Source organism: Grus americana, chromosome 6, assembly GCF_028858705.1.
Source record: "Grus americana isolate bGruAme1 chromosome 6, bGruAme1.mat, whole genome shotgun sequence".
NCBI classification, from domain to species: domain Eukaryota; kingdom Metazoa; phylum Chordata; class Aves; order Gruiformes; family Gruidae; genus Grus; species Grus americana.
Genome location: NC_072857.1, coordinates 993,100 through 1,020,631, shown reverse-complemented (window position 1 = coordinate 1,020,631; position 27,532 = coordinate 993,100). Strand labels below are relative to the sequence as shown.

The 27,532-nt window shown below is 43.5% G+C and overlaps 1 protein-coding gene across 2 annotated transcripts in view; it reads left to right on the top strand.

Moving 5' to 3' along the window:
• Nucleotides 1-27,532, top strand: part of GPD2 (glycerol-3-phosphate dehydrogenase 2) — a 58,649-nt gene that overhangs the window by 7,429 nt on the left and 23,688 nt on the right. The window contains exons 1-6 of one of the 2 annotated variants that reach the window (XM_054829729.1): nt 6,205-6,223; nt 6,758-6,865; nt 15,119-15,290; nt 18,686-18,810; nt 19,803-19,900; nt 20,392-20,555. In XM_054829729.1, coding sequence (XP_054685704.1) covers nt 6,764-6,865; nt 15,119-15,290; nt 18,686-18,810; nt 19,803-19,900; nt 20,392-20,555 — 661 coding nt within the window. In that variant the 5' untranslated portion in view covers nt 6,205-6,223; nt 6,758-6,763. Of the gene's footprint in view, nt 1-6,204; nt 6,224-6,757; nt 6,866-15,118; nt 15,291-18,685; nt 18,811-19,802; nt 19,901-20,391; nt 20,556-27,532 lie in introns of those variants that run through there. The other variant, XM_054829728.1, reaches the window with a different exon arrangement.

Genomic DNA, 27,532 nt, shown 5'->3' with positions numbered 1-27,532 from the left:
TATCTTTTTTAACTTTTGGAAACTGAAAGCATGAGCTTGTCCTGATAAATGTTTTGTGTAGTTTCCATGTCATGTAACTAGCTCTTCCCCCCCACCCCCTCTGCTTTGTGTTTCCTTTCAAGTTTAAAGCCTATTTCTTCTTATCGGGAATCCTTTAATAACTAGAAGTTTGAGCTAATGTCCCTGTGAATCCTTACTGATACTCAGCGGGTTCACTGCGAAGTGTTCTCGTGGGTTATTTAACTCTTTGGACAGGTCACACTGTACGCAATGCTCCTCGTGGCACGCCGCTCCCATGCCAGTCCAGGGCTCCCTTGTTTCAGAGCCTGTCGGGACTTCAGCCCACCCTGGAATCAAGGGCGTGGGTCCAAAGGGTGCCATTTATGACCAATATCGAACCTAAGGGTAAGGCTTAACATGTGGATTTACAGTGTCAGATGGCACTTACAGCATTAAAGCACTGTATACTGTTTGAGTCATTTTTTAGAGGTGACTCAAAATATTTGTGTTGTGGAAAGATGATGTATGTCTGGCTGCATCGCTTCTCGTGCTGTTTGCTATTATAATTTTCATTGAAATAAAATTCAGTTTCCATCACAAGCTATTGATCTCAGCTTGGAAGAGAGTCAAGTTTTATTACTTACTTGCAAAAGATCAGGGGGTTTTAAGTGTAGGCTCTTCATGTACACAGCACTCTGAGCACCCTTTGTGTAACTATGTGGACTGCATTCTTTCCCCTTTCATCTTCTGCACTCTGGTTTATCCTGCTTGGTGCTGACAGCCGTCTTTAGCAGCTGCTCTGGGACAGAGCTTGAAGAAAAACCCCACAAGTGTATGTTTAGAGAGCCTCTAATTTCTCTTTGGTTGTGTATACACTGAGGCAATGTTTACACCATCCTCCTGCCTAGAGGAGGCCTTGTTGCCTGCCATTTCCCACACGCAATGCCGTTGCTGTCAGAAAGAAGCCAGAGCGTTTGGGCAGGGAGAAAATGCGGTATGCCCTAGCAGAGCCCACGGAAGAGTCTGGGCAAGAGCATGGCACACAGCAGCCTGGCACGTATAGTTTGTGTCTGCGCTGGCTGGCTGGCTGGCTGGGGCTCTGCCTGCCTGAGGTACCTGCTAATGCCCCGAGCTCGATTCAGCCTAATCCAAATACATCTGCTCATACCTCGCAAATATGGGCTTGCGGGTTCCTGGGATAAAATGGAGATGTTCTAGGTGTAAAAGCACTGTCTGTGGGTTTGAATGTCTGTCTAGCTTTGTGTTGGAGTGGCTTATGTTAAGCCATATTTTCCTTTCTGTCCCTGAATAAGCTTCTCTTACCGATGGCGAGCAAGATTTATGTGGCAATTTGAGCAGCTGGTCTCCTGGGAGCGTTCCTTTCTCCAGAGAATTGCATATAATCTGGCTCTGAGCTCTGAGTAGAGCTAATGGCACACGTACCCGGCTGTCGGGCAAGCAGAGGGTAGCCCCTTGCTGACAGCCGATGGCTGAGGCTGGAAAGCCCTCCTGTATAGAGGGCACTGAGCCTGCCGGCTTCTTTATGTTAAATATGTTATCTTGCATAAGGAAAGTGGTAAAATCGTTCTCTGTGGCATATCTAATGTCACGTTAGTGCGGTTGGGACAGCTGTATCCACAGTGAGACTGGTGTAAGGTCCTGCTGCAGGAATGATCCTGACCCTGTTCCCTGTGTGCCTGTACCTTGGTGCCCGCTGTGGGAGCACACTGAGCTCACTGTTGGTGTCAGCGGAGTTGCCGTAAGCAGGTTGTGTTAGTAGAAAGGCTTGTCACAGCTCTCTGTGTGTTGTTATACGTGCGGTGAGAAAACGGTGCTCGTTTGTGGGAGGAAGCTATGGGGCAGTCCGATCAAGTTGTGTGCGGGCAACCACGTTTGTATGGTAAGGTATGAAACTGGACAACAGGGGAGTGCCACTGGGCTGTCCAGCCTGGTCCTCCTTCGAGCCTACTGCCTGTGCTGATTTGGAAGCCAGTTCTGTGCTGTATATAGGTACGCTCAGATCTTTCCCCCCCGTTATCAGCATGGGTTTGTGCATGGCTTGTGTGAGGAGGCCAGCTCTGGGAGGTGCTGGAAGGGCTGGCAGCAGCTCTGGCAGATCGGGCTGCCCATGGTTGGGCGTCAGCACTTGCAGGTGCCGGTGGAGCTCCGCAGACTCCCGCGTCTGCTGTGTTGCTTGCACGGGATTCTGTAGGGTAAAAAGTTTCCCTGGTGGAAATTTGAAGGTGGAAAAGGTTAGTATGCAAAAAGACTATGCCAAATACAAAATCTTTAGAATAGTGTCTCTCATCCACAGTTTTCAAGAAACCAGTTTTCAGTTGAACTTTCATTTGATTTTGATAATCACAACTTCTGAAGACTGACTTTTATACTGTCCTTTATTTATACGTATGGATGAAGATTTATTGCATGCAATTGGCAGTGGAGTTTGTTGGGTTCCTAGTAGAGATTTTGCATAGGAAACTGTAAAATAAAAGCTGTTTGCTTGCCTCCCGTAGTACTGTGTTAGAGCTGGTGACAGATGCTTCAAAGCTTTCGGGATCAAAGTAAGCATTGTGGGGGCATGGGGGCTTTTGTTTTGGTTGTTTGTTTAAACAAATTCTTTTATCTGGAAGAACTAGTGTTCTAGTTAATGAAGGAGAACCTACGGCACCCCTAACGAAACGTTGCCTGTCAGCATGTGCAAGTAGGACGGTGGGCTGGGGGTTGTGAAAGGTGTGTTAGTGTGGCAGGCTGCTGGTACCGCTGGGGGAGATGGCACGGGGAGCGGAGGCCTTGGGTCCGTGCGTGCTGTTTGCAGAGCCCGTTGACGGACGGGAGCGCAGGAGATGCAGCTCTCCGAACATGACAAGCAGGGGTAATATTAGTCATTATCTTATTTCCCAGCACTGGCCCAGTACAGCTTTTATTCAGTACATGAGCATATTCTGTTGGAGGGCTTTTCTAACAAAAAAGTTATCAGAAGACTAGATACTTCAAACTACTGAAAAATAGGCTATCTATGTAACTCAGAGTTGTGGCGAGTGTTGAGTTTACTTTTCCTGATTACTTTCAGAAGTTTGTGCAGCATTGTCGTACAAACAACTTAGAAATCTACTATGCATCTTTGGGGGAATTTATGCAATGATATTGCTAGTGTGATTCACAAGGAAACTTTAGATTTTGCGTGATGCAGTAAGGGTTTCTTAACCCATAACTAAAGATGTAAAGGTCAAACAGCTACATTATTTCTTCAGTTTTAAAAACTTGTGGGGTTTTTTATTTTTTAGAAGTATTGATAAAATGGATGTTAAAAAGGCCCAGTAGAACATACAGTCCCAAGATCATGATTTCCTGGTTTAAGAACAAAAATACATGACTTGCAAAGCTGTACTGCATTTTTAAAGTACCGGTGCAGGCAATGATCACTGGGGCTTTTAGTCAGTGGCGTGTCTACCTTGCGCTGCTCGCAGTCAGTCCTCCTCAGTGAGACTGTAGTGGGTTAACTCTGGTAGGTACGTACCTGGACTTCAAAGCGGTGTTGCAGCAAAGGCTGAGGGGGCCGGGAAGCGAGGGTCGGTGCCGGCTGTGCTTCGGCTGCCCCGGTTCTGCAGCTGCCCCTCCGCAGGCCTGGTTTGACCTCGGCCGGAGGGTTGTGCGGTGGAAGGTGTGGGTGTGCGGCACTTGGCCGGGAGCCTGTTGGGCTGCTCTGGAGCCTGAGCTGGGCTCTCAGTAGCTTTGCTCATAGTTAATGAACTTTTGAAGAGTTTAGTGGAACCAGGATAAGTAGAGATTTGTGCTTCGGCAGTTAACCTTTTCGTACTGAACCGGGTAAAACATTGAACAAATACGCTTCCGTTTGTTTTCTTGAAAGCCAGTATCTCTGCAGACGCATAAGCCGGCTTGTTGGAAGATGCTAATTTGTTCTTTTTAAACTCCCTTGGATTCTAGAGCATATTGTGTTCCCAGAACAGGCACTTGCAAGGGTTTCATCCTCTTATTTGAAGTGACTCCTTTGCTGATGCGTAAGGTATGTGAAACTACTTCAGGACCGCCACCAGTTTGCAATCTGAAAGACGAGTTGTTATTCTAGCAACTTGACGAAACCTTATGGTAGAAGTGTGTAGTACACAGAGTGCTTGGATGATGTGTATGTATTCGCCATCACCATATGCTTTGTGCGGCTATAGATGGTATGGGAACTGATGTTGATTGTCTCAGTTCTTTTATTTTGCGGGAGATGATGAGTGCAGCGATGGCAGTGCAAGTTTTCCAGCTGCACATTTTAATTCTTGTGCAGTACTGAATTCCATATTGTGCTATGACTTCATGAGTATCCGTAGGCATTTTCAGGTACGTAGAAGTGATACTACCAAAGGCTGTCTGGACAGATTCGAGGTGGTAGGGTTTAGCTGATGGTTAGGTTTTACTTTTTAATTTGGCGGGGGGGATAAGCCTACAGGGTAGGGTCTGATCCTGAGGCACCTCCGCTCCTGTGACAGGGCGTTTCTCAGATCGCTCAAATCCTGTCGTGTAAGACTTGTGCCAGACCGAGGGGAGAGGGACTCCGCAGGTGACAGGCCTGCGTCCCAGCGCGCGTGGCTGTCCCACGCGTGGCTCCAGTGGGTGCCCCATGGGCAGCCCTCCTCTGCTTGGTGCTCGCTGTCTGCTTGCCGGGGTAGCCTGCCTGCAGTGCTGCTGGCCAGTGGCCGGCTGCCAAGGGGGATGGTAAGCGGGGTGCAGGGACGTCTGTGGCAGCCTGGGATAGCTAGCACCCCGCCGAGGTGCACTGCTTCTGTAGCTCTGGACCGGTGCTGGCATGGCTGCTTGCCTCTGACTCCATGCTGGCTCCCTGTTTCCGTGGAGGTGCTGTAGCTTTTGAGGCCAAGCCTCTGCAGTAACTTTCCTTTGAGAAACTTCCCTTGCTATGGGTCATTTGTCTGTCACCTTTCCCTTTTACTCCTCCGTGTCATGGTATAAAGGAAAGAGGAAGTTGGTCTTTTTTGAGACTGAAGTATGAAGTCAATGGAAAATGTGATACTCTACATACATACCAAGCAAGGTTGTTATGGTGGGAATCTTCAAGAGCATGCATGCTGCTCGTCAGAAGAACTTGTGGGAAGCTGCAATTCTTGACCTTCTGTACAATATTCACTTGCATGTAGTATGTACGTACAACATCTGTACAGCAAATGTTTGCATACGGTAATTGTGTGTGGAATTCCCCCCACGCTGGGTGTGCTGCAAGCAGACTGCACAGGGAATGACGTTAAGATCTATATCATCTTAAAAATGAAGTTTCCTTGTTTGGCTTGTGTCTTAGACAGGTTTAGTGTATTTTTTAAGAAAAAAAGAACAATTACGGTAGCTGGAAGAACTAATACGAGATAAAAGATGAAATGTGTACAGTTGTATAGTAACATACAGTGTTTCATGTTTGAGTGTATTTATAATGCCAAAGAAATAACTCTTCGGCTGTAAGTAGTCTGCTGGAAATCTTTACAAGAAAGCTGTGCACTGCCAAAAGCAATGGTTTGTACCCGGCCCGGCGTGTCTGGCGCAAGATGGGCAGCAGCCACGAGGGAGAGCTGCCCACCTCTGCATCGGCAGGCGCACGGTGAGGCCCGGTGCCATGCCGGAGCTGTGCCACGGCAGCGGGGACAGCCCAGGGGTCTCGCCAGGGCAAGGGCTGAGCCGCCCCCCAGCCAGGCTGTGGTGAGGCACCTGGGGAGGGGGCTGCCGCTCTTGGCTAGGGCTGCTCCTGCGCCTGCTGGAGTTCCGGCGTTGGCCTGGGGCTGTGCACGTCATCTGCTTTAAGCCTTAACTAAAGGCTAAATCTCTTGTGTGGAGACTGCTGGGTGAATCTGGGCCTTGGACAAAGGTGTCTTCGTAACTGGAGGGCTTGGAGCGCTGACGGCAGTCCTTCAAACTTGATGTACGTTGTTTGGAATGCGACGAGCTGCCGCGGTCCTGGGAAGATGGATTAGGTTGTGCCTGCTTAAGATTCAGGTCAGTTCTATGCAAATTTTTCATTCAGTATCCGAACACTGGGTCTTTTAAGAATTTGCCTGACCCACATAGGGCTAGTTTTAAACCCTCTGTAGCTAGATGATAAAGTTCTGAGCTTATTTCAAGCCACTTAATCTTGTCGGCTGTCTCTGCTGCTGCTTCTCATTGAAGGACCTGCTTCCTGACTATCAGTGCATCGCTTCTCCGCCATTCCCGGGTAGGACAAGCTTTGCTGGTACACGGTGAATACAGGGATTGCAATTCCTGGCTGGAAGGCAGGATGGAGTGCTGTTAGGCAAATGGGCTTGTCGAAGTAGTTTGATGGGACGGGAGGGTAGCTAAAGGTGATCTTGTCAAGCAGATCAGCTGTTCTGTTGTGATAAGGATTTGGTGGCCATCTGGCTGACGACAGGGTGTTCTTCTGCTTTTGCCACAGTATTGTGAGCACTCGTCACATAGACAAGTACTTAGAGTTTAAATGGGGGGAATGCGTACATATCTACTTGTGTATCTAAATACTCTTTTGTCGTTCGGCTTTCACAGCAAATACCAGAGCACTCTGGCTTGCCTCTGTCTAGACTTTGTTTAGAAATTATTAATATTGCAATGAAAATCGCTAATTAATATATTGCTACCCTAAGTTTCAACGTGTCACACCATTGTCATTAGCTTCTACAAATGGTCTAATCTGTGTAGCCTAGATTCTAACATGGTAAAACTGCCTATTAATTTTTATCTTCTTTTCTTACAGTAAAAAATGGCATTTCAGAAGGCAGTGAAAGGAACTGCTCTCATTGGAGGAGGTGCCATAGCAACAGTTTTTGGCCTCTCTCAATTTTCTCAGTATAGAAACAAACACGTAAGTATTAATTATGATTTCTGATAAAATATGAAACTTAAAATCTGTTTGAGCGTATGTTAGGCTTATACGAATAGTTTTGTTTGGGAAGGAATGCCAAGAGCCTCTCAGCTTGATTTGGTAGGTGCTAATCTGGAGGATGGCATTAAACGATGTTTCACTACTGTAGGTCTTCAACCAGTGGGGAAGTGTGATTCTTGTAAATAATTTTTCATGTTTAAAAAATGACCTTTGTGTACTACGAGGGATTTTACTTAGTGGCAGGAGTGGAAAAGTACTGATTGAAGTATAAGACTAAGCAGAGTTTGGACAATATTTTCAAACTTAGAAGATTGAAGTGAAACCAGTAGCACTACCTCTGAAAATCTCAGCTTCAAATCGGTCACGGTGGCAGCTCTCCTTCAGCTCAAAAAGCTGAGAACTGTTGGAGGATAGGATCTGTGCCAAAGAAGGCAATGGTGAGGCTCCCGTTGCTTCTGGTGGGCATTGGCCTCTATCCAGGTGGGCACGATGTAGACTCCGGTAAGCTCGAGGCACAGTTCAGTGCTGTCTTCCAGGCAACCAAGGCACATGGATGGAATAAATTCCCCAAGCAGTGAAGGGTGATGTTGGAGACTTACTGTAAAATAAAGTAGTGGTAGCAGAAAGAGATGCAGTAGATTCCAGTGTCACTTTGTGGATTGATTCTTGCTGTTGTAGGAAATGGATCTCATTGGCATATCTGCTCCTCCCAGTAGAGTCGGAGTGGCTGTGCTCTTTAACATGCTTCTCGATGCAGAAGCCAAGGAGAAATCTGTAAAAGGAACACGAATTATGGACTGGTTTTAGGCAAAGCTGGCATGGATCGACAACCGCTCTTTGTCTTAAAGCACCTAAGTGCCCATTATTTTAATGCAGTTGTGCTGTGCTTTAGAGTTGTATAAAATAGCTGCATCTGGGCTTAGTAGATGTGTACAAGGGAAAATGTCTTCTGATCTTGTGTTAACTGTGGGCTGTGAGGCTGGCACCTCACATTTGGCCAAAAATACTTGCAATCAGTGTTCCATACAATGGTTGAAGTAGATGTAGTCAGAGCTGTGGCCTGACCTGCATCAGTCTGAGTTTGGAAACAGCTCATGCCCCAGGAACCACCACCTCCTCCCTTTGAGATGGTATCAGTCTGAGCAGCTAGGTGAGCAGGTGCTCCTTTCACGTCGTCTTTTCTGCTTCTCACCTTAGAAATGTAGTCAGTCAGCTCGTTATCTAGACAAGCTGTTACTCCGTGAACTGCTTTAGTTACCACACATTTACTATAAGTTGCCATTCAAATTGGGCAAACTGAAAATAGGAACAGAAGTGGATCTTAATGGTCTAGTTGAAGGTAAAACAGTGGGTGATGGGAGACAGTCTTCACTTAGCTCCAGGAAGGTGTGTATTTCATCTGAATAAATGATAATCTGGATCTTCTGGCTGTTTCTATGAGGAGGAGGAGTAGCAGCTGAGGTCTTGGTAAAGCAAACGAGATGAGTCATTTCTGGGGAACCTAGCTGGAAAGTGGATAGGATCCTTATGGCTTCAGAAAAAAATGTTGCAGAAAATATAACCCAGCATTTAAAGTGAGCTTCCCATTGGGCTGCCTGTCTTGCACCTAGCTGGTGATACTGTTTCTAACTCTCTCTGGAGTCTTTATCACAGGATTTTACAATCTGGCTTCATTACTGTCAGAAATGGCAGCTTCAAAATTTAGGACTGTTAAATAAGAGAAGGAGTTGGAAGGGAAAAGTGATCAGGATAGCTCACTTGTTGTATGTACAGTATACCAGAATTCAGGGAATCCCCATTTTTCTGGGAATGGATGGTCATTGGATGGCCACTATGAATTTCCAGAGATAGATTAAAACCCAGAGTTTTACAGAAGGTGATCATGGTGTCAAAATGAAATAACCACGTGTCCCTTAATTTTTAAACCTATTGTGTAGCATGAGCCTACAAAGGATCTGCAAGTTTCCAGCATATGTGTAAGCAAATGGATCTGTCAAGTGAACAGCATGTTGTTTTCATGTTGTGCTAACTTGCACATTTCCCACGTGATGTCCCTTAAAGCTGCTGCCTTAAACACCTAATATAGGGCAGCAGGTGGAACATAACTGGAGGGATTGACACGAAGGAGGACAGTCCATTTGTCGTGTTGACATATCTAAGCTGTGGGCATGTCCCCCAGCCTAAGTGTCCTCTTTTTAATAATGCCTGCCAATCAAATATGTGCTAGGGCAAAGATCTTGTCTTCCTTTGCCAGGGAAGGATATCGCCCCAAGATGTGCACTAATTGGCTACACATTGTAGGAAATCTGTTGTTATTTCAAGAACAGAATCCATCACATAATAAGACAGAAATGAAACGCTCAAGTTTTTTACCCATGTTTGTATTGCTTCACTCAGAGACTGGAAGTCCGTGCTGTGGCTAGCCTCCTGGAATTAGGGGCACCCGGTTACAGAATAAAGACCCCGGCTGGCTGATAATCCTGAGCACGCAGCCTAGTTGATCTGTCTGTCTTTGTTTTCCATGTTCTCTCAGCTGGTGTTCCATGTTTCTCTGAAACTTGGCTGTCCCAGGTAATTCTGGGGGAGAAGCTGAAGGGGGTAAAGTTCTGGCCCTTGGGTGGGAGGTAGTTTAGATTTGTTAGTCAAGCATACTAGTGAGCAGCTTGTCTATTAAAAGTGATGTGGATTGGCAATTTCCGACGTTGAAATTTAAATTGCCCTTGCTAGGTTTGAGAGTCCAAGCCTGGCTGTGAGGAGGATGGCACAGTTAGCACGGTTAACCTTGTCTGCGTGCAAACAGCCGTGAAGTGTTTACACCTTGGGAATGAACCACTCCTTGATTCAGATCTGTCCTGGTTTCTGAGATTTTTATCTCAACGTATTTTTCTATACACACACACGTGTGCTGACATTTTGGAGCACGTTTCTGCAACAGCAATTGAGGCACTATCACCTGAGACTGTATATCATGGTAAGGCATGTGCAGGCATACAGGCAGTTTAGGAAATTGGGGGTTCGACATCACAGAGTTCCTGCTGAGCAAAGGGAGGATGGGGACCTGTGGTGACATAACAGAGTTGTTGAATTTCACTTACAAGCTGATAGACAATTGCGCTTCTGTGTCTTTTGCAGTAACCTGATCACTGGGATGTTTACTGCGTTAGCCAGATGGGTTGCCCTAATGCTGTGTGTAAGAGAATAAGTAGGAATGACACTAATTTAAGCAAAACCTCTTTCAGTAAATGCACAGGACTGGTTCTTTCATACTGAGTAACTGTTACCCGTCAGGAAGCTGGTCAGGCTTTCAGTGCAGCCTTCCCGGCTTAGGCTGTTGAGGGCAAATGCGTTGTCTGACAAGGAGGCTTTTGGTTAGATTAACAAGAAAAACCCTTCTGCAGAGAAAAGGAGACAGTTGGGGAACTCCTCACAGCAAGTAGTGCAGAGGTCTAAAGAAACTGGTCCCTCTTGAACTGTTTTTGAGTAAAGCAGAAGTGTGCAGAGACTCTTCATTTTTTTCGGTGCTACCACTGGAAATGAATTTCATCTTGAACAATACAGGAACTCTCAAATCCATGTATGCTATATTGACTACCAATCACGAGCTCCTGAGAAGAAAAATTGCATCTGAGATGAGGTTGCACCCCTCTGAGACATAAAATACACAGGCTATGTACATCATTGATTGATTTGGCCTCAAATATTCGGATTCCTGCATGGCAAAGGTGATACAGCCTTTGCTAGCTGTTTCGCCGGCGTTTGTAACGCTAGTGGTGATAGAGAAATGGAAGTCCCGGTTCCTCTTGCTTCCTGGAGATGCTGACTGCATTGCTGCATTCTTGCTTTCTGTACCTTTAGTTTAATGCATCGAGCCACGTGGGCTAGCGCTAGATGCGATGTGAGTATTCTTTGATGTGCCAGGTTTGAATTGGAGACCACTGGTGATTTTTTTTTTTTTTTTCTTCTCCCCACCCCCCCAGCCCTGTAATCATTTAGGGAAAAAGCACTGCTTTGTTCTGGAGTTGTAAAGGATTGCTGTCTTTTCCTAACTAAGCCCACCAGGCAATCCCTCTCTCTTTTGGTGTGTAAGTACGTTGTTGGTCAGTAGGAATCGCTCATCAAGGTGAATCCAATAGAGTGTGATAATGTGATAATGCATTGAGGCCTGCTTCAGGGTTTTTTAATTACTTCCTTTTTTTTTTTTATTTAATGAATAAGGATGATGAATTTGACTCTGCAAACCTACCTGGAGATTTACATTAGCAAATTAACAAGAATGCTTGCTTATGGATTACTAGATCACTTTATAACTTCATGATTGAATTCAAACTGCCAAACTAAATTTCTTCTCACTAAGAGCGTAATCAAAACCATTCAAGGAACTCTTGCCTGAGAAATTGTAGATATAAACAGCAATTGCTTATTTCAGTAAACATACTTGTTCACTGCCAAACTAATCACGTTATTGCAGATGGAATCCCTGTATGCAGCTTTTCTTCACTCTCTCATTTAATTGACAGCAAGATGAATCATATCTATATCAATTCCTCGTGCGCTAATCGCTTTCCTTATATTTCAGCGCTAATCTCTCAGCTCTTGCTATGCGGTGGCTATCTGCTTGGGACTCTGGTCTGTGTTTACTATAAGCCATTTGTTGTACATAACGTGTTTAAAAACAAAAATATGGTCAGAACCAAACGATGCTAGTACTTCTCAAACTCTGAATTTTGGTTTTCTCGTATCCTCTTATTTTCCTGAAGTTAAGTTGTACGCTTTGAAAATAGTCACTTGTTTTGCTGGAGAAGGCATGTCTGGAAACACTAATTTTGAGATGCGGATTTTCACTTTTTTAAAGTTTAAGAAAGATGAGCATGCGTAGCTGAACTTGATCAACCAAAACACATGCAAGACTAATCCACGGGTGGTTTCGTTCTTCACCATTTCCTTCTTGTCACTGTTGTCTCCAAGTCACAGAGTGGTATTTCGGGAAGCTGGCATCAGCCGTCTGCCTGTGCTCCCTAATGATTCGGCACTAAACCGCGTGCTTAATGCAAGAGCTTCCCGAGGAGAGACCAGAGGCCGTATGGGGAGCCAGCCAGTAACGCTTGCTGCGCAGCCCAGAAAGCTGCAGCCTTCTCGCAGATTTCAGGTATTGAAGGGGAACGGCTTCCCTGCGCTGCTTGCTTGTCCCTTCTGGGAGGGGAACTGCGCAGAGCCGCTGCCGGGACGGTCGGAGGGCTCGCACCGAAGCTGCGCAGGGCAGCAGGGTTGTGTCCGGTCACGGAGCAAGGAGCAAAGGCAGGAACGGCTGGATCCTCTTGGGGTTTCCCCTCTTGTGTTCATCACTCCCTGGAAAAACACATTCTGGAACCGCATCGGTCTACCATACTTCAGGGATGTAAAAGTTTCTACCATGCTTTGGGGGATGTAGAAGTTTTTAGCGCTGCTAGAGATGAGCAGGCTGGGGAGAGACTGGGGTGAGAGGCAAAAGCAGGTGGGAATGTACAGAATTCGTTAGTCAGAAAAATAATGTGGAAGGTGAATTTCTTTGAAGTGCTGAAAGTTTGAACCTCATCTGGTGATCCTCACCAGCTCCCACACGTTGGTTCGCAAACAGGTGAGAGCGAGGGGAAGCTGGAATTGGGAGGCTCATCGAGATTCACCTCTCTGCTTCGCTTTGACTCAGCCTCGCCGCTGTCTGTGTGTGTTGGAACTCCTTGAACTCCTGGGGCTGGTGGCGTGTATGTCTCTGTTTGAGGGCTGTGGTGGGTTTAAAAAGCCTCTAATTAGGAGACCTTTCGTTACCGTGCATTTGCAGTCGGTGCGTAAGCCTGGGCCACAGTTGGCCGAGTGCTTAATGCAGCTGCTCACGCGCCTGGACGGGAGCCCGAGCCCAGCGCTGGCTGGGCTGGGGGTGACCCCAGCGGAAACCACAAGCACTGTGCCTGGGAAAAGTCTGTGATGCTATAGCCTGAGACATAATTCACCAAATTTTGATTAGTTTAAATCTTAATTTTCACTTCATTTCTAGGAAGATATGCATCCTTTATATCAAGTGACGCACTCTTTCTCTAGTCCAACTTTCCTTATTGATTGAATTGTAACACACGTGCAATGGAAGTGGTTGCTGCCATCCTCAGTAACTTGTGTGAGCTGCTTGCAGTATAGGCAAAATAGTCCGTGATTACAGGATGAACTTGATGATTAATTATCTTTTGACTATGCACTTCCTTTAGATGTGGCTACTAGTTATTAGATTTTATTTTGTTTTATGGTAGTGATAGGAACACTGAGAAATAATGCATTTCAATCATAATACTGGTGAAAAATGAGCAAATAATTTTGAACAGTGCAATAAGTGATAAAGTTAGTTCTATAACTGAACAACTTGCCTAGTTCAGTTTATTCAAGGAATATTTGAGAGAGCTTCCTTGCACATTGTAAGCGGTGGATGGAAAGAGATTAGACAGATGGTTTTAGATAATAGTAAAAAAGTAGTATTTTGTATTTTGTCACTCAATTTCTATTAGTTTACTCTTTCCTGTCTAGGAGATCTGGATACAAGCTGTTCTACATCAGTTAAGTCTGCCGTTTGGAGTAAATACTGGATGACGCTCAGACCTTAGACTGTAGGGTTTAAACAGACTTTTCTTGTGTTGAAAGTGTTCGTAATTTTCAGGAAACTGAAAATGTTAATTCTTGATTTCCTGCTTATTTATTTTGATCCATTCTGAATCGGTCCGTTAGTTCTTCTGTCCTGGTCTGGGTAGTGTAGGCATTTATTTTCACGTATGTATTTCAAGTCAGGAGTGGTTAAAATGGTTCCCTTGGCAGTGCTAGGTACTAATAAAAGCACTCCTCTCAATCAAACACAAGTCAGAGCACCTGAATTGGTTATTTCTGAAAGGGCTGGCTCAAGCGCTGGTCTCGAGGTCGTGGGGATTCTGCTGCCGAGTGGGATGTGCTGTGGGGGTTCTGGCTCAGCAGCCAGTACCTCAACTTCCCTTCTCATATTGTAAATGCAGGTGCTTTGTCTTATGTACAGGTGATTACTCTGTTGTGGGTCCTTTGGGTCTTAAAAAATAGTGGCGAGAGCAGCTCACTGTCTAGTTTTGTGCAGAGTGAGGCACAATGGCGAATGGAAAATTTGGGAGGAAAAGAGCTGGAGCAAAAAGCAAAGCTAGAGCTGAAAGCAAAGAGAAAGCAAGCATGACTTTTGTGGTCTTGCACCCTATTTAACTGTCTGAATAACTAGGATATCTGCCTACAGCCCGTTGTATCTAAAACTAGTGTGATGAATATGAACGCACAGCGATGGTGCACGTAACATAAATCATAAAGTATATGGCCAGTAATAGGGTTTGGGGGTTCCTGTGACTGTAAAGGTTTTCGGAATTCAGTTTAAATTAATGTTAATAGAAGAGAACCTTCAGAAACTGGTTAAAACCTTAAAATGTAAACCATGGTCCATACTAGTTGCCTGAGCGAGCACATCAGCCTTGTTTCACCACAGTCGCTAAATGGAGAGCAGCAGTGGCTGGTGGAACGTCGGGCAGAGGACAGGAGGGATTCTCAAAGCCAGTCCAGTAAAATCTAAACTTGTCTGGAAACTGCTATGTCATTAAGTTCTGTCACTTTAAAGAAAAGTTGTATTGTAGCATGCTGTAGGATATCAATTGCTTTGCTTAGAAGATTTTCAAAAAGGATATGGAAATCATGGTTCTTTGGTGGTTTAGTATACTGTATTTGATAGTAAACCACATTGTCTCACGAACCTCATCTAATTTGAGCTTAGATTAATGCCACTGTACAAGTAATCAATTTTAAAATACAAAAATGTACATTCATCTTTAAGTCCTTTGCTTTGGTGGATTTTTTTTTGGTAGACAGTTGAGAGCCTGACTATTAAAATACTTCCCAAGCATTCTGTAGCATTTGACATAGCAGATGACTATTCCTAGAAATAATTACTATAGGTAGTAGCACTTGAAACAGCATTATACAGAAGTAGGCAAGGTGAAGTAAGTGTGTGCTAACCCTTTATGGTTTTAGTACTGTTTGTTGCTCCATAATGTTTTAATACAATATTATTATTAAATATAGGTATAGGGACGGGGAATATTTGAGTTTACCTTTATGGCTACAGCAAATGCTGTGATTTGGTTGTGTGTATGTGTGCACATACGTGTGTGTATACACAAATACAGATCCTCGTGTTGTTTTCAATCTTTGTAGGGTACCTTTGTGCATGTTCAAGCTGCGGAGGCTGTAACCGTTCCAATAAAGAACCATTTCCCCACAAGAGAAGAACAAATTTTGACACTGCAAACCACAAGTGAATTTGATGTCCTCGTTATAGGTGGAGGAGCAACGGGATGTGGCTGTGCTTTAGATGCAGTCACTAGAGGTAAGGCTTGAAAATTTAATTGCATTCTTATTCTTGGATTACATGGTCTATAATAAATTTATCAGATTGGCTGTTCAAAAGTACTTGAAGATAGAGAAGGTGTATTCTGAATGCCTGGTTATAAAACTTATGTTCTCAGAAGCTAAAATGAACTGGAAGAAAAGACGTCCCTGCACTTTGTTGTTTCAGCAGTCTTTATTGTCTGGGTGCTTGTATGCAGCTGTCTAAACAACCTGTTCGTGGATCCTCTTGGATGGGCTTCTCACTCGCTGTTGCTCCTGACCTAGTGGGTTATCCGTAGTCACCTCTCACTTCTTTGTGCAGGAGAGTATCTGCAACAGAGAGAAGACAAGCCTTGCACCCTGCTTTTAGCAACTGTTTAGAAAGGGCCAAGCATGGATTTTGGCTGAGGCACAGTGCCTCTCCAGCTCATGTTTCTTATAATATGAGATGTCTGTGACTGCTGCTAATGCGTTGTAGCTACTTGGCACGTCGCAGGTTTGGAGAAGTCTGTTGGGATTGTCAATGGAAGGTACAAGCACCGTCCAGGTGGAGGGTATGTATAGGGGATCTGTGCTCCAATTGCCCTCCCGTGGGGATTAGCTGTGTCACTGGTTTACGAAGCAGCAGAATTGATGTTAACTTTATGCATAGCCTTAACTTACAGAGAACTCAAGGTAAAATGAGTTTAATCCTCTGCAGGAGGATGAGAATGTATGGTGACAGTCAGGTGTTGCCCAGCGGATGTGCAGGTGTTGCCCAATAGCTCGTGTAGTCGGTCGGGCACGAGAAGCTCTGTTCAGGGCTGAAAAAGCAGGACCCCAGTGCCCACCTCACACAGTAACTTTGAAAAGGGCCAGCAGGTTAAATCACATCTGACGGCTCTCAAAGAGAGTAAGTAATTTTACAAGTTTAATGAAAATAGATCTTCAGACACAGAGGTGGGGATGGATGGGTACTGTTTCTGCGGGAGAGGCTGTAGTAACAACTCCTGTTCTATCAAAATGCTATATTCCCCCAGAACATCATATTTTTATCCAAAAAGCTATGTAAAAGTTTTGTGAGAAAAGCTTGTCTTGGAATGTATTCTCTCAGTTGTTATTTTCAGTACAATCAGCCAACGAGAGAGAGAACCAACCTTCCTTAGTTTCTGCGTTTGTAGACCTTGTTTCTGGTTTTGGAACTAAAATGGAAAAAAAAAATTAGTGTAAAACATAGTAGATAGCCATAAAGTTCTTCAGATTCTTTAACCTGTAGATGTACCTCAGAAATAAGAGGCAAAACCTGACTCCAGGAGTGTTTTGTAGCTTGATTTGGAAAATACTTGTCTAGAAGGTGTGATAATTTTGAAATAGATAGAGCAGTAAGGTCTGCACCGTTGGTAGATACATACAAACTCAAATCTGGTTATTAATTTTTTCCATGTATTATTAAAGATAACTTGGGATCTTTTCACTTCTGCCTCTGCTAGATTGTGGTAGAAAATGCAGTTGTAAAGCATACAGAAGTTATAGGTAATCTATGTTTATCCTTTTACTAGATATTCTGATTATATCAGTAGATTTCTGAAGTGTGAAATATTCCTAGGCATTTGGTTAATGAATTGTGTATTGTTGCTGTTCATTCATGGAACTTGCTCTTTTATTATGTTTGCTTCGCTTAACAACAAATTTTGCTTTTCATGTGTTTGATATATCTTCACCAAATTATTTCTGATTGTATCCATTAATCTTCAGTCACATTTGACAAAAATAAATTACTCTGATCTTTGGAAGTTACCAGTAATAATTAGATTTTTTTAAGGACATAAAAGTTTTGGGAGACCAATAGATGTTGAAATGTCTGTTCACTGCCCAGTAACATAAAGCACCCCTCAAAGGGCGAAGAGACCCAGGGGATAACTTCTAGTGCAGGTGGTGCTCTTCTCCTTGGGTATGCATCACCATGTTGTTGCTGGTGGTTTTGGTAGCAATGTCATTGAATTTAATTGACTTTTTGCCTTGCCTGCCTAACTTTAAAATTCTGCCAGTGATGGAGGGGGTCTGTTACGCTAATTTCTGTGATGCAGCTTGTCCTTCCCTGTATGTTTTAAGTGAAAGATTGCCATGTACTGGTCCTACGGTGCTTATCTTGGTTGGGTTTACTAATGCTGGATGTTGGAAGTCAGTGGTGGCCGGCTTGTACGTATGTGCCGAAGGATGTGGCCAGGCTGTTGCCCGTATCTTATCATTAAAAGGCATCTGTTAATCATCTGTTTCCTGCAACTCTTCCTTTCACGTCACTTCCATGACGTAACCCAGTGTCAGTCTCCTTCACAAAGAAGATGCCGGCACTTCCCTTGTACAAGGGATGTAGTGTAGACAGTGTTGGGGTCTGTGGCTTCATAGCGACTTCCGTATGAAGCAGTGTGCCTCCGCCCATGGAGAGCTTTCTCCTGGCCTTCAGGGAAACTGGGAACACAACTTGTGCAACAACGCGCCAGGCCGTTCCAAGTGTTTGTTAGAACAAGCATTCTATCGCTTGATTATAAAGTGCTTTGTTCTGGATTTGCGTGCCCATCCGTGAGCCGGGTGGTTATCCCTCCCTGTGCCGGTCAAACGGCCAGTGCCCGCCCGTGTCAGGGAACATGCATGTGTGTCTTTGAGTCAACGTTTATCTGAAATTCTTGGTACTATCTCCGAACTAATGTTTTGTGTGTGCATGCTCTTTGCATGTGTAATGTGTAAAAGTGTAAAAGGAGGATGCCTCTGTGCTGTATGAGCACTGTAGCGTCTGCATAGTAAACTGTAGATGAACTTACTTTTTCACTTTGCTACGCTTCCTAGGTAAGCTACTATATTTTGTATTAAGCCTCAATTATCAAACAGTTTAATGTATATGCAGAATTCTATGGCTGTGTGCATCATGTTCTCTGGGCTCTCCCCAAGCAGCGAGCATGCCCATGGCTGGCTCTCCTCTGGCTTTGGGCACCTCTTACGCAGGCTGTAAGTAAGCAAAGATGCCAGTTGTCTGCTGTTTAAATCATTAGTGTGATAGGTTTAGAGCTCTGCTGCAAAGAGTTAAAAGTATTCATGAAAATATTCTGTTCCTGCCGTGAATACGAACTATAATTTGCTTGAGGGAGCATGGCCCCTATAATGTACTGTAATGCCTTTCTATTGTGAAATATCCAGGTTTTAATGTGCTTCTGTTTAAGTTCTGTTTTGACTTTTCCCTTAGGAAGGAGGCTAAAATTTTTCATTACAATATAGACAGTGCACTACACTTTGAATACAAATTTATCCATGTACAGAGTAATTTTTCTTGTGATTGTCTCTACCCTAGAGAAGTGTCTTTAATGAATTACATACAAATTGTGTAATTTAAGAAGTTAATTTGGTTTTCTGGTAACACAGGACTAAAAACAGCCCTTCTAGAAAGAGATGATTTCTCATCAGGGACCAGCAGCAGGAGTACTAAATTGATCCATGGTGGAGTGAGGTATCTTCAGAAGGCCATCATGAAGTTGGATTTTGAGCAGGTAATTGTTTATGCTGGTTGTTAAGCAAAAATTGCTAGTAGACACTTCCCCTATCCCAATTATATCCAAGACTCCTTTTTATTTTTTCAGTACTTGACTGTTGTATTCCACAGCCGCTGTACATAGAAAGTGTCTCCTCCAGTTGAGCTTTCCAGACTAGGGAAGTCAGGGCTGCTGCCTTTTGCTAAATTCATTTATGGGCAATCTGATTGCCATACGTTGTAGCCTGTGTATCTTTTGGGGAAGGAAGGCAGACACGGGACTGACCTCAGAATACAGAGAGGTTCCTGCCTGCTGCAATCAGAATCTGGGGGGTGAGTGGTTGTCCTGTTTGTTTTGGAATGGGGAAAGAAAATACCGTAAACGAGTGATCATATATAAATGTTTTTATGTATTCTTGTTTTGGTGGAAGCCTGATATTCTTGTTTTGAGAAATTGATTTGTCTTCTCATTGAAACCTCTCTAACTTGAAGTATATTTTAATGGTTATAATACTGCTACACAAATGGTGACTTCTCAGGGAAAAAATGTATAAAACATGCAGTTATCCAGCTATAGAAATCAACCTTCTTTTTTGCCAAAGAACGACGTCGTATTGATTGATTTGGAGAAGAGCACTTCTGCACTTGCAATTCAGAGTTAGTATAGGATTTAACTGTGGGAATCGCACAGAAGCTATACCATGGGGTGGGTTCTAACCCTCACTAAGTGCCTCCTGCTCGTAGTTAGGAGTAACATGGCTTATTCCGCTTTACGTTCAAATGAAAACCTATTCAGCTGATCTGTCAAGACACCAAAATGAAACTAGCGAAACTTAATTTTCTCAGGAAACATTTTCCTTAACTTTTGAATCTTTCAGCAAATCTCAGTGTGTTTTTGAAAGAACAATAAAAATTATGTGAGGTATTTGCTTTGATAGTTTCTTATTAAATGTTGCACATGGAGACAAAGTTGAGTAACATGGGATTCACATGTACACTTCTATTTTTCAGTACAAGATGGTGAAAGAAGCACTTGAGGAGCGTGCAAATCTGCTTGAGATTGCTCCTCACCTGTCAGCTCCTTTGCCGATAATGCTGCCTGTTTACAAGTAAGCTCTGCTATAATATCTCTCCTCTACCCTTGCTTTTGGCAAGCAAGCTATTTCCCTGGGGAAGTTTCCCGGTGCCTCTTTCCAAGCATGTCTTCAAACCCGACACAAGCATTGTCCTCAGGAGGTGAGGTGTTGCCATACCGTAGAAACAGGAAATTCTCTTGGGGCGCCAACGAGCTATCACTGCTGCCTAGGAGCACGTCTTGGACCTCCGCTGTTCCCTGTGTTTCTGCCACCCCAGAGCGGGGAGGAGCGGAGTTTGCAGCTGGAATGAACTCTTGTTCCCAGGCTGTTACTTGTTGTTCTTTCCAGTACGTAGAATCATAGAATCGTTTAGGTTGGAAAAGACCTTTAAGATCAAGTCCAACCATTAACCTAGCACTGCCAAGTTACTTAATGTGTTCTGTATCCCAGTAGCACTTTCTGCGTATGCTTTTACGTTTGGTCTTTTAATTTCATTTCATGGGGAATTATTCTTTTTCCTGCAGATGGTGGCAGTTGCCATACTACTGGTTTGGAATAAAACTATACGACATCGTGGCCGGAAGTCAATGTCTGAAAAGTAGTTATGTCCTCAGCAAGTCAAGAGCCTTGGAGCTCTTTCCAATGCTACGCAAAGACGAGCTTGTTGGAGCTATTGTCTACTATGATGGTACGTTACCTTTCTGTGCTCTCATTATTACATCATGCTGTGTTCTGAGGAGGGAGAAACACCAGTATGAAACTGTAGGTCGTGTACATCTGTTGTAGATCATTGACTTTCTGAAGGGAAGAACAACAACTTGAAGGATTCAACTTGCATCTGAAACATTAGTTTGGTAGAGAAATTGTGTTTTTTCATTTACTGGATGTAGGAGAGAACATGTAGCTTTCCTGGCTAGTAGGTGTAGTGTTACGTGAAAGCATTCTAGTGTTTGGGTGATTCCCTACAACTTTCCAGCTGCGCGTGATTTTGCTGTACACTTCTCAGACTGAACGCTTCTTCTGGGGTACCATAAGTCAAGAAAGTGTGATCATTCTGGGAATGTTAAGTGATTTGCTATAGCACTTTCAGGGTGCAAATAACTTCAAACCTGTCTAGAGGACCTGGCTGCTGGTTGTGGTTCTTGCTCTGGCTTGGATGAGGCTTGGATCAATTACTTTTTGTATCACCGATAAAATTGGTTGCTCTGCAAAGACAGCATTTGTTGTAATGATAATCAAATACCAGGGATTGCTATAAGACATGGTTTCTGTTAAAACCCCTTTAAATAAAGGGTTATAAATTCATGAGAGGAAAAATGCCTCCAGCTTGAGTTATTTAATCTGTTGTAGCAGCTAGTTTTAGGCATGTTTGTGTATAACACTTACACAAAATCGGTGTCTGAGTGGGAGAAAACAAAGATGCTTTCTGCAAATCTTTCTATGTTCATTCAAAATAGAATGATGATTTAATAGAACGTGTTGCAGTCGGAAGTGTTCGTGCGTACCCGTGTTTGGAAGGAGCTTCACTCCTGTTCTAGTGTAAGAGTGGATAAGCCTTTTTGCCTTGTTTTGTGAAATAAGTCTAGCAATAAGTCCCTAGCACAGCTGTATAGCAACAGGTCCCGCCGTGGGTCTTGTAAGCAAAGAGTTTAACTCTGTCTCTGTCCCGTCAGACTCTACAGATACACATGGCAACCTGAAACAAAATGGGGAAGGCTTAGTTGGCTTACCTGACAAGTGACTACCTAGAAACTTTGCTTGTCTGGAATATTAACGTTTGTGTTGATGCACACGTGTCTTGAGCTTTATCCAAGCTGCTATATCCCAATGCTTTTCAACGTCATGCAGGTTACGTCCCCAAACTGTCAGAACTTCAGTATTTAATACTGAACTTGTATAAATTTGAAATGCTGGGAAGTTCAGAGCTGAAGTTTGAGTACCAGGATGTACTGTTGTAACCGCTTTTCTGATGCGCTTGGTTATGTTGGCATATCGAGAAGATGGAGTATCTTTTCTTTGCATCACACTTCTATGCTGTTTCACGATGTGTTTTTAGTGAGACTGGTATTCCTCCTTCTCCAGTCCTCTTCCACTTCCCTTCAAGACATGAAGTTTTGGTAAAACTTTCTTGGTAATGGGGCCTGCTAGGTAATATCAAAATGTCAAACGCATTCAGGGTAGGTCAAAAAGCCATAGATTCGTTGCAGGCTTGGAGGAGCCCTCCAAAGAATAAATAGCTTAAATACTAATTTACTTCAGTACTAGTACAGTTCTAGTTAGCTTTTACCTGAAGATGTAGTTTCTGACCTTTTGGCAGCCAGAAAGGTCTTCACACCAAATTGATTATAAAGGTAGTTCTTTTCCCTTTTTAGAACTGCATTTACACTATTCATCAGGTTATCAATAGGGGCTTTTGTGCTGGGGAGAAGTAGGAGGGACGCTCGAAACGCACCGGACTCGGGTAGTGTTTATGAGGCTTCTGGCAAAAGCGCATGTTGATAATTGCAAGTTGTCTCATACAGAGCCCAGCAGAATCTAAAAAACCAAATTTATATATTTGTGCAGGAATATATATGTGTAGGTCCTTATTTAGGAGTAGGGTGAGATTTAAGTAAAAATAAGTCCATCCTTTATCTCTGATGGAGACTGCATCATCTCTATCTTATTTTTAAGGTCTAGAGGAAATAAGAGGTTATTTATAAGCAAAATTTGTGATGGGATTATGTGGTATTTTTTGTATGCTGTAACAAGAGCTGCTACATACAGCATACATAGAAGTAATTCAGATTTATGTTTTCATTATCATAAGCTATCCCTTAGACTGTTTTAAGGGATCCCAGGAGCACGCAAGAAGAACGAAGTGGTTCTCTTAACTGTAATTACACTTCTCATAAGAGCACTATAACTTGAAATCTATTTATAATCTATTGAAGTTTTTTTCTGATTAAATACATAGTTTGGATGTATCACAGCTATTTAGCACTCCAGTATTCTAAAGATACACATTTACAAGATATCGCAGAAACTTGAAGACTAATTTTAAGGCTGAATAATTGTTTTAAACAGTGTTGCAATAAACAAGAACTCAGCACCAAGATACCACGTGGGTTTTTAGTGGAAAACATCTCTGCAGCAGTACGGTGCAGAACCCCGACTGACAGAGGTGTCTCTGATGGCTTTGTTCCCTTCCCGAGCAATAGCAAACAACCCCACGCTCTGCACGTCGGAAACAAAGAAGTGTCAAACGGAAAAAAGAAAGGAAACATGTGAAATGCTGAAGAGCAGTTTCGTGGAGAGAGAGGTTTGTGTAATCACTCCGTTGTTCGTACGAGGTTCCTAAGATCAGGTAGCTGGCAGAGACTCGTACCATTCTGCTCCAGAGGAACAGCTGCAGCGCCAGCAGTGCTCTGGGGGACTCATTTGGTGAGAGACATCAAAAATAGACTCAAAGTTTTGCTGCCAGTGAAGCTACTTGTTCGTCCTAGTGTATCTGGCCTTATTTCGCTTTACTTATAAGACTACAGCTTAGTTATCCACATTTTTTATGCAGAATTTAAATAAATAGTGTTTTGCAGTGAAAAAATTGAAGCAGTTCTCAAAGCTCCACCAAACCTCAATTTCCTAGAGAATGAAGTAGTTCTGAAGGACTAAAGTATCACATTTGTGAGTTCGTTAGGCTGCGCCTAATCCAGAAGAAATCTACAGTGTTAAATCAATTCTTGACGTGCCCCGTTTCCAAAACGAAGTTGGTCTGCAGTGACTCCTCTGTAGGTCAGCCTACGGCCCAAGGTAGGCTCAGGCTGTGTTGTAACACATTAATTATTTTATCCTGATCAATTAACCTGTGTTCTGTCCACAGTAAACTTGTTTTAAGTCATAATGTTTCAGCAAGCACACTTTAGATCTTGTAAATTATTACATTTGAATTGTAATGATATACTTTCATGCCCTAAATCTGGAGGAATGGAGCACAAAAGGGAAAGGGAACTGCAGTTTCAGTAGAGAAGGGGATAACAAGATTGAATTCAACTCCTTTTAGTTCTTTCAGAACGATTAGTCATAAATTAGAGCATTAAATAACAGAAAAAATATATATATTTGAGTCTTTAAGTCATATGTTTATCTTCTCGGTCCATCCCTTCTCTGTCTTCCCTAAATAATGAATAAATAAATTGGCCTTTTAAGAACAAGGCGTCTTAACTGATTCTATATGTGCAGTTAAATGTAGTTTTATCTTGTTTTCTTGCTTTTCTCTGTTCCCATCTCTATCGCACGTTCTTCGTGTCTGCCATCGTTAATAGCACCCACAAGCAGCATCTTGCTGTTTGGCATGTTGATCATCACCACCACCAAAGGGAAGAATTAAAAACATTCATTATGCAGGTTACGTTTTATTTGATAACCCCCCTGTCCAGTTACGGCTTCTTGGTGGCAATGCTCTTTTGCAGAGGAAAAATCAGGAAAGCTCTTTGTTTTCTAATTGTTGATCAAACTAGTGGCATGTCAAATAATCCATTATTCATTAATATGCTGTGTTCTGAAATGTTGCTGTGGTCATCTTAATTACATTTTTTTAAAGTGTTTATACAGGCAAAAGAAAAAAAAATATGGTATATTTATAAATGTTGGAAGTACCAGCAACAGCAAATCACAGACTTTACCAGAGGCTATTCTTGCTCTGTCTCAGCATCGGGAAACTAAAGCATATGTTGGATGTTAGCCTGGGTGTACACAATGTGTCCTATTTATTCAAGGTTTTCTTTGAAGCCACAACTTACAAGTTTGTTTCTTAGGGGTACATGTCAGACTTCATTTAGCATTTGTTGGTATTAGGATACTCCTGAATAGCAAAAAGGCAACATTTTGGGGGAAGAACGTGGCTGCTATCTGAGCAGTGATCTGTCAGTTCTGCTTATGTAGCTCAAGGAAAACTGGAGAAGAGGCACTGTGGAGAAGCTGGGCTGAGATCTCAAGATCATAGGCAGAATTATTTTAAAGCACTTTAAATGGAAGAATTAATCTCCATTTAAATTATACAGACTTCATTCTGTTAGGAGCTAGGAACACCATTAAAGCAGAGATCCAACTGGCCAGAGTATTTCAATTTAAAGTGTTTAGAAATTCTAAGTGGCACAATTCTCTTTAAGATGCATTATTTTTCTATCTCTAGGTGCTTGCAGACTTCTTTGTTAGCATATTTTGCCTTGCAAGATGAGCCTTTGGTTGTGTAAGGAAAATTTGTGTTCTGGAATGGGTCATGAATTTAAGATTTTAGGGCTTTGTTGACCCTGCTCTTTGAATTTACTGCTATTTTCTGAAAGCAGTACGCTACTTCTGTGACTGTTTTGCCACATCAGGGTATTTGATTGTTTAATGTCTCGTCCTACAAATTTCCAGTATTCTTGCTGGGATGTAAGTAATTGGTCTTTATTTTTTGCATTCCCAGTATATTTGTATATATTCTCTCCTAAAACATTTTAATGTGGAGGTTATATAAAGGTAGTGAAAGGAGCTTTGGCAGAGGACTTAGCTTTCCTTGTTTACAGCAAACCCCATGAGAAATCCTTCCCAGGCACGCGTGCACACACACAGACACGCATACACACAAAAATCAATGCAAAAGAGTAGGGCATTCGTTAAGCTGTCAAAAATGGAATAAATGCTTTTTTTTTATTTAGGCTCTTGTAGCTATTTTTCCTAGTATTTGAGTGTGTCCTGAATTATGAAATGTTATAGCTTTATAATTCATATTTGACAAATTAATATTTTGAGAATGTTGAGCTGTAATAGGGGTATTACCCTGTTACAGATGCAGACAACTGTATGACTTTTTTTCCTTCCCTGGATATAAAAACTCGCTGACAGTTTGTCACTAAAAAGACTTTCCAGAGGTGAAACACACGGCTAACCATATTTCTTGGTATTTCAAAATTGAAGCTAGATGAATGAGAGAAGCCTTGCAGGCACACTAACTGCAGGTATAACCTGGAAAATACTACGCGTGTGCTCCGTATCCGGTTCCTTTCAAATACATTTTGTCCCATGTTCTATATAATAGAGTCGTGTGCGAAATCCTGACGAAAACCGGCAGCCTGCGACGAGAGGGCTTGTAGAGGTAATGCGGGCTGCCTCTAGTGGAACGCCGCTACAGGGAAATGCCGGTCTCCGGCTGAACCCAGAGGAGCGATGGTGTTTTTCCTTGCCAGCGTTAATACAGACACCAGTGGGGAGGACAGAGGAACCGCGATCCGTTGGAAACAGCACTTCCCAGTTCCCTGATGAAATCCGTTGGGTCTCTGTTTGCTCGTAGGGCTTCTCAGCGCACGGTGGCTCGAGCCACGCCGTGCTTTATCCGTCAGAGCTTTGTGATCGTTTTCAAAAGGGATAAAATCAATAGCCTAAAATGGCTTGCATCTTTAACCCAGTTTTGCCTCTGTCAAAGGGTGCAGCCGTGGAAGCGTCCCTGCAGGAGCGGCCGCTTGCTCCTAACAAAAGGGACCGTGCATCCGCAGCGCTCGTCCTCCCTTTGCTGGAGGCGTCCTTCCCAAAAGCATGCCGATGATAACTGCATCTCCTGCTGTACCTGTAACAATTTAATTGTGTAAGTCAGCCCAGTCAAGCATCCCCGGCTCATGACTGGGAGACATGAAATTCATTGTCATTATTGTCCCTGTCATTTTGGATCATTATATCCTGCTGCAGAATTTTCCTCACTCCAGTGCTTTCTTACCTCCAGGAAGCAGGGATTATGGCTGAGGTTGGGGTGGGGGCAGGACTGTGAACTACATTTACCTCAGGGGAGCCACAGATTAAATTGGCTTTGCTCTCTGACTTGCTGGATTCGTCTGTTTGTACGCTGTGGGTTTAAGGTTGGAAATGATGAATATTCTAGTGAATTCTGCGCGCCTCTCTTTTCTTTTTTTAATGCTCGTATAAGCAAAGGATGGGTTTTGTGTCCCTTAAGAAGTGAACGGGGAATAATTCTTCAGATCATGTTACCTAAAAGATTTAAGATTATTCCTGAGCAAAACGACATTATTTGCACATTGTGCCACAAACATCTGAGCGTTCCCCAGTGTGTCGTGGCTTTTAGGGGAAAGACTCCATCGAAGCATGTAACTCTGCTGTAATTTATATGTGTGCATTTTATGTGAACTTAATAGTCGGTCATTAGTTAATATGTACACTGTTCCATATTGTAGGTATGGTTATATGTATGTTGAGGGAAAAGGGATTATGGGATGCCTGTGCATCTTGCTGCCATCCAGCATACGGGGCCGGAGCAGCCCCGATCCTCGGGAAGGGCTGGGGGTGTGCACGTTGTCATCATCTTCCTGGGAGGTGCACGTTGCTCATCTTCCTCGCTGCGCTCCTCCTCTCCCATCAGCAGACTTCACCTCGCTCGGCAGCCCCTGCCCTGTGTCTATACCCATTCGTGCGCTGGGTTTCTCTGGGTTCGGGGAGAATTATCAGGTAAAATGCTGCTGCTTGACTTCTCCGTCGGATGGGGTGGATCCCTCCCTCAGCAGCAGCCCTGCCTGCTCGCTGCCTGGCACTGCTCGGTCCGGTCGTCCCCGCCAGCTGGCACCCACCGCCGGTCCCGGTGACTCGCAGCGTGCCGCGTCCCGTCCTTGGGAGCGGCGCTGCCTCTCTCCGGCTCTGGCG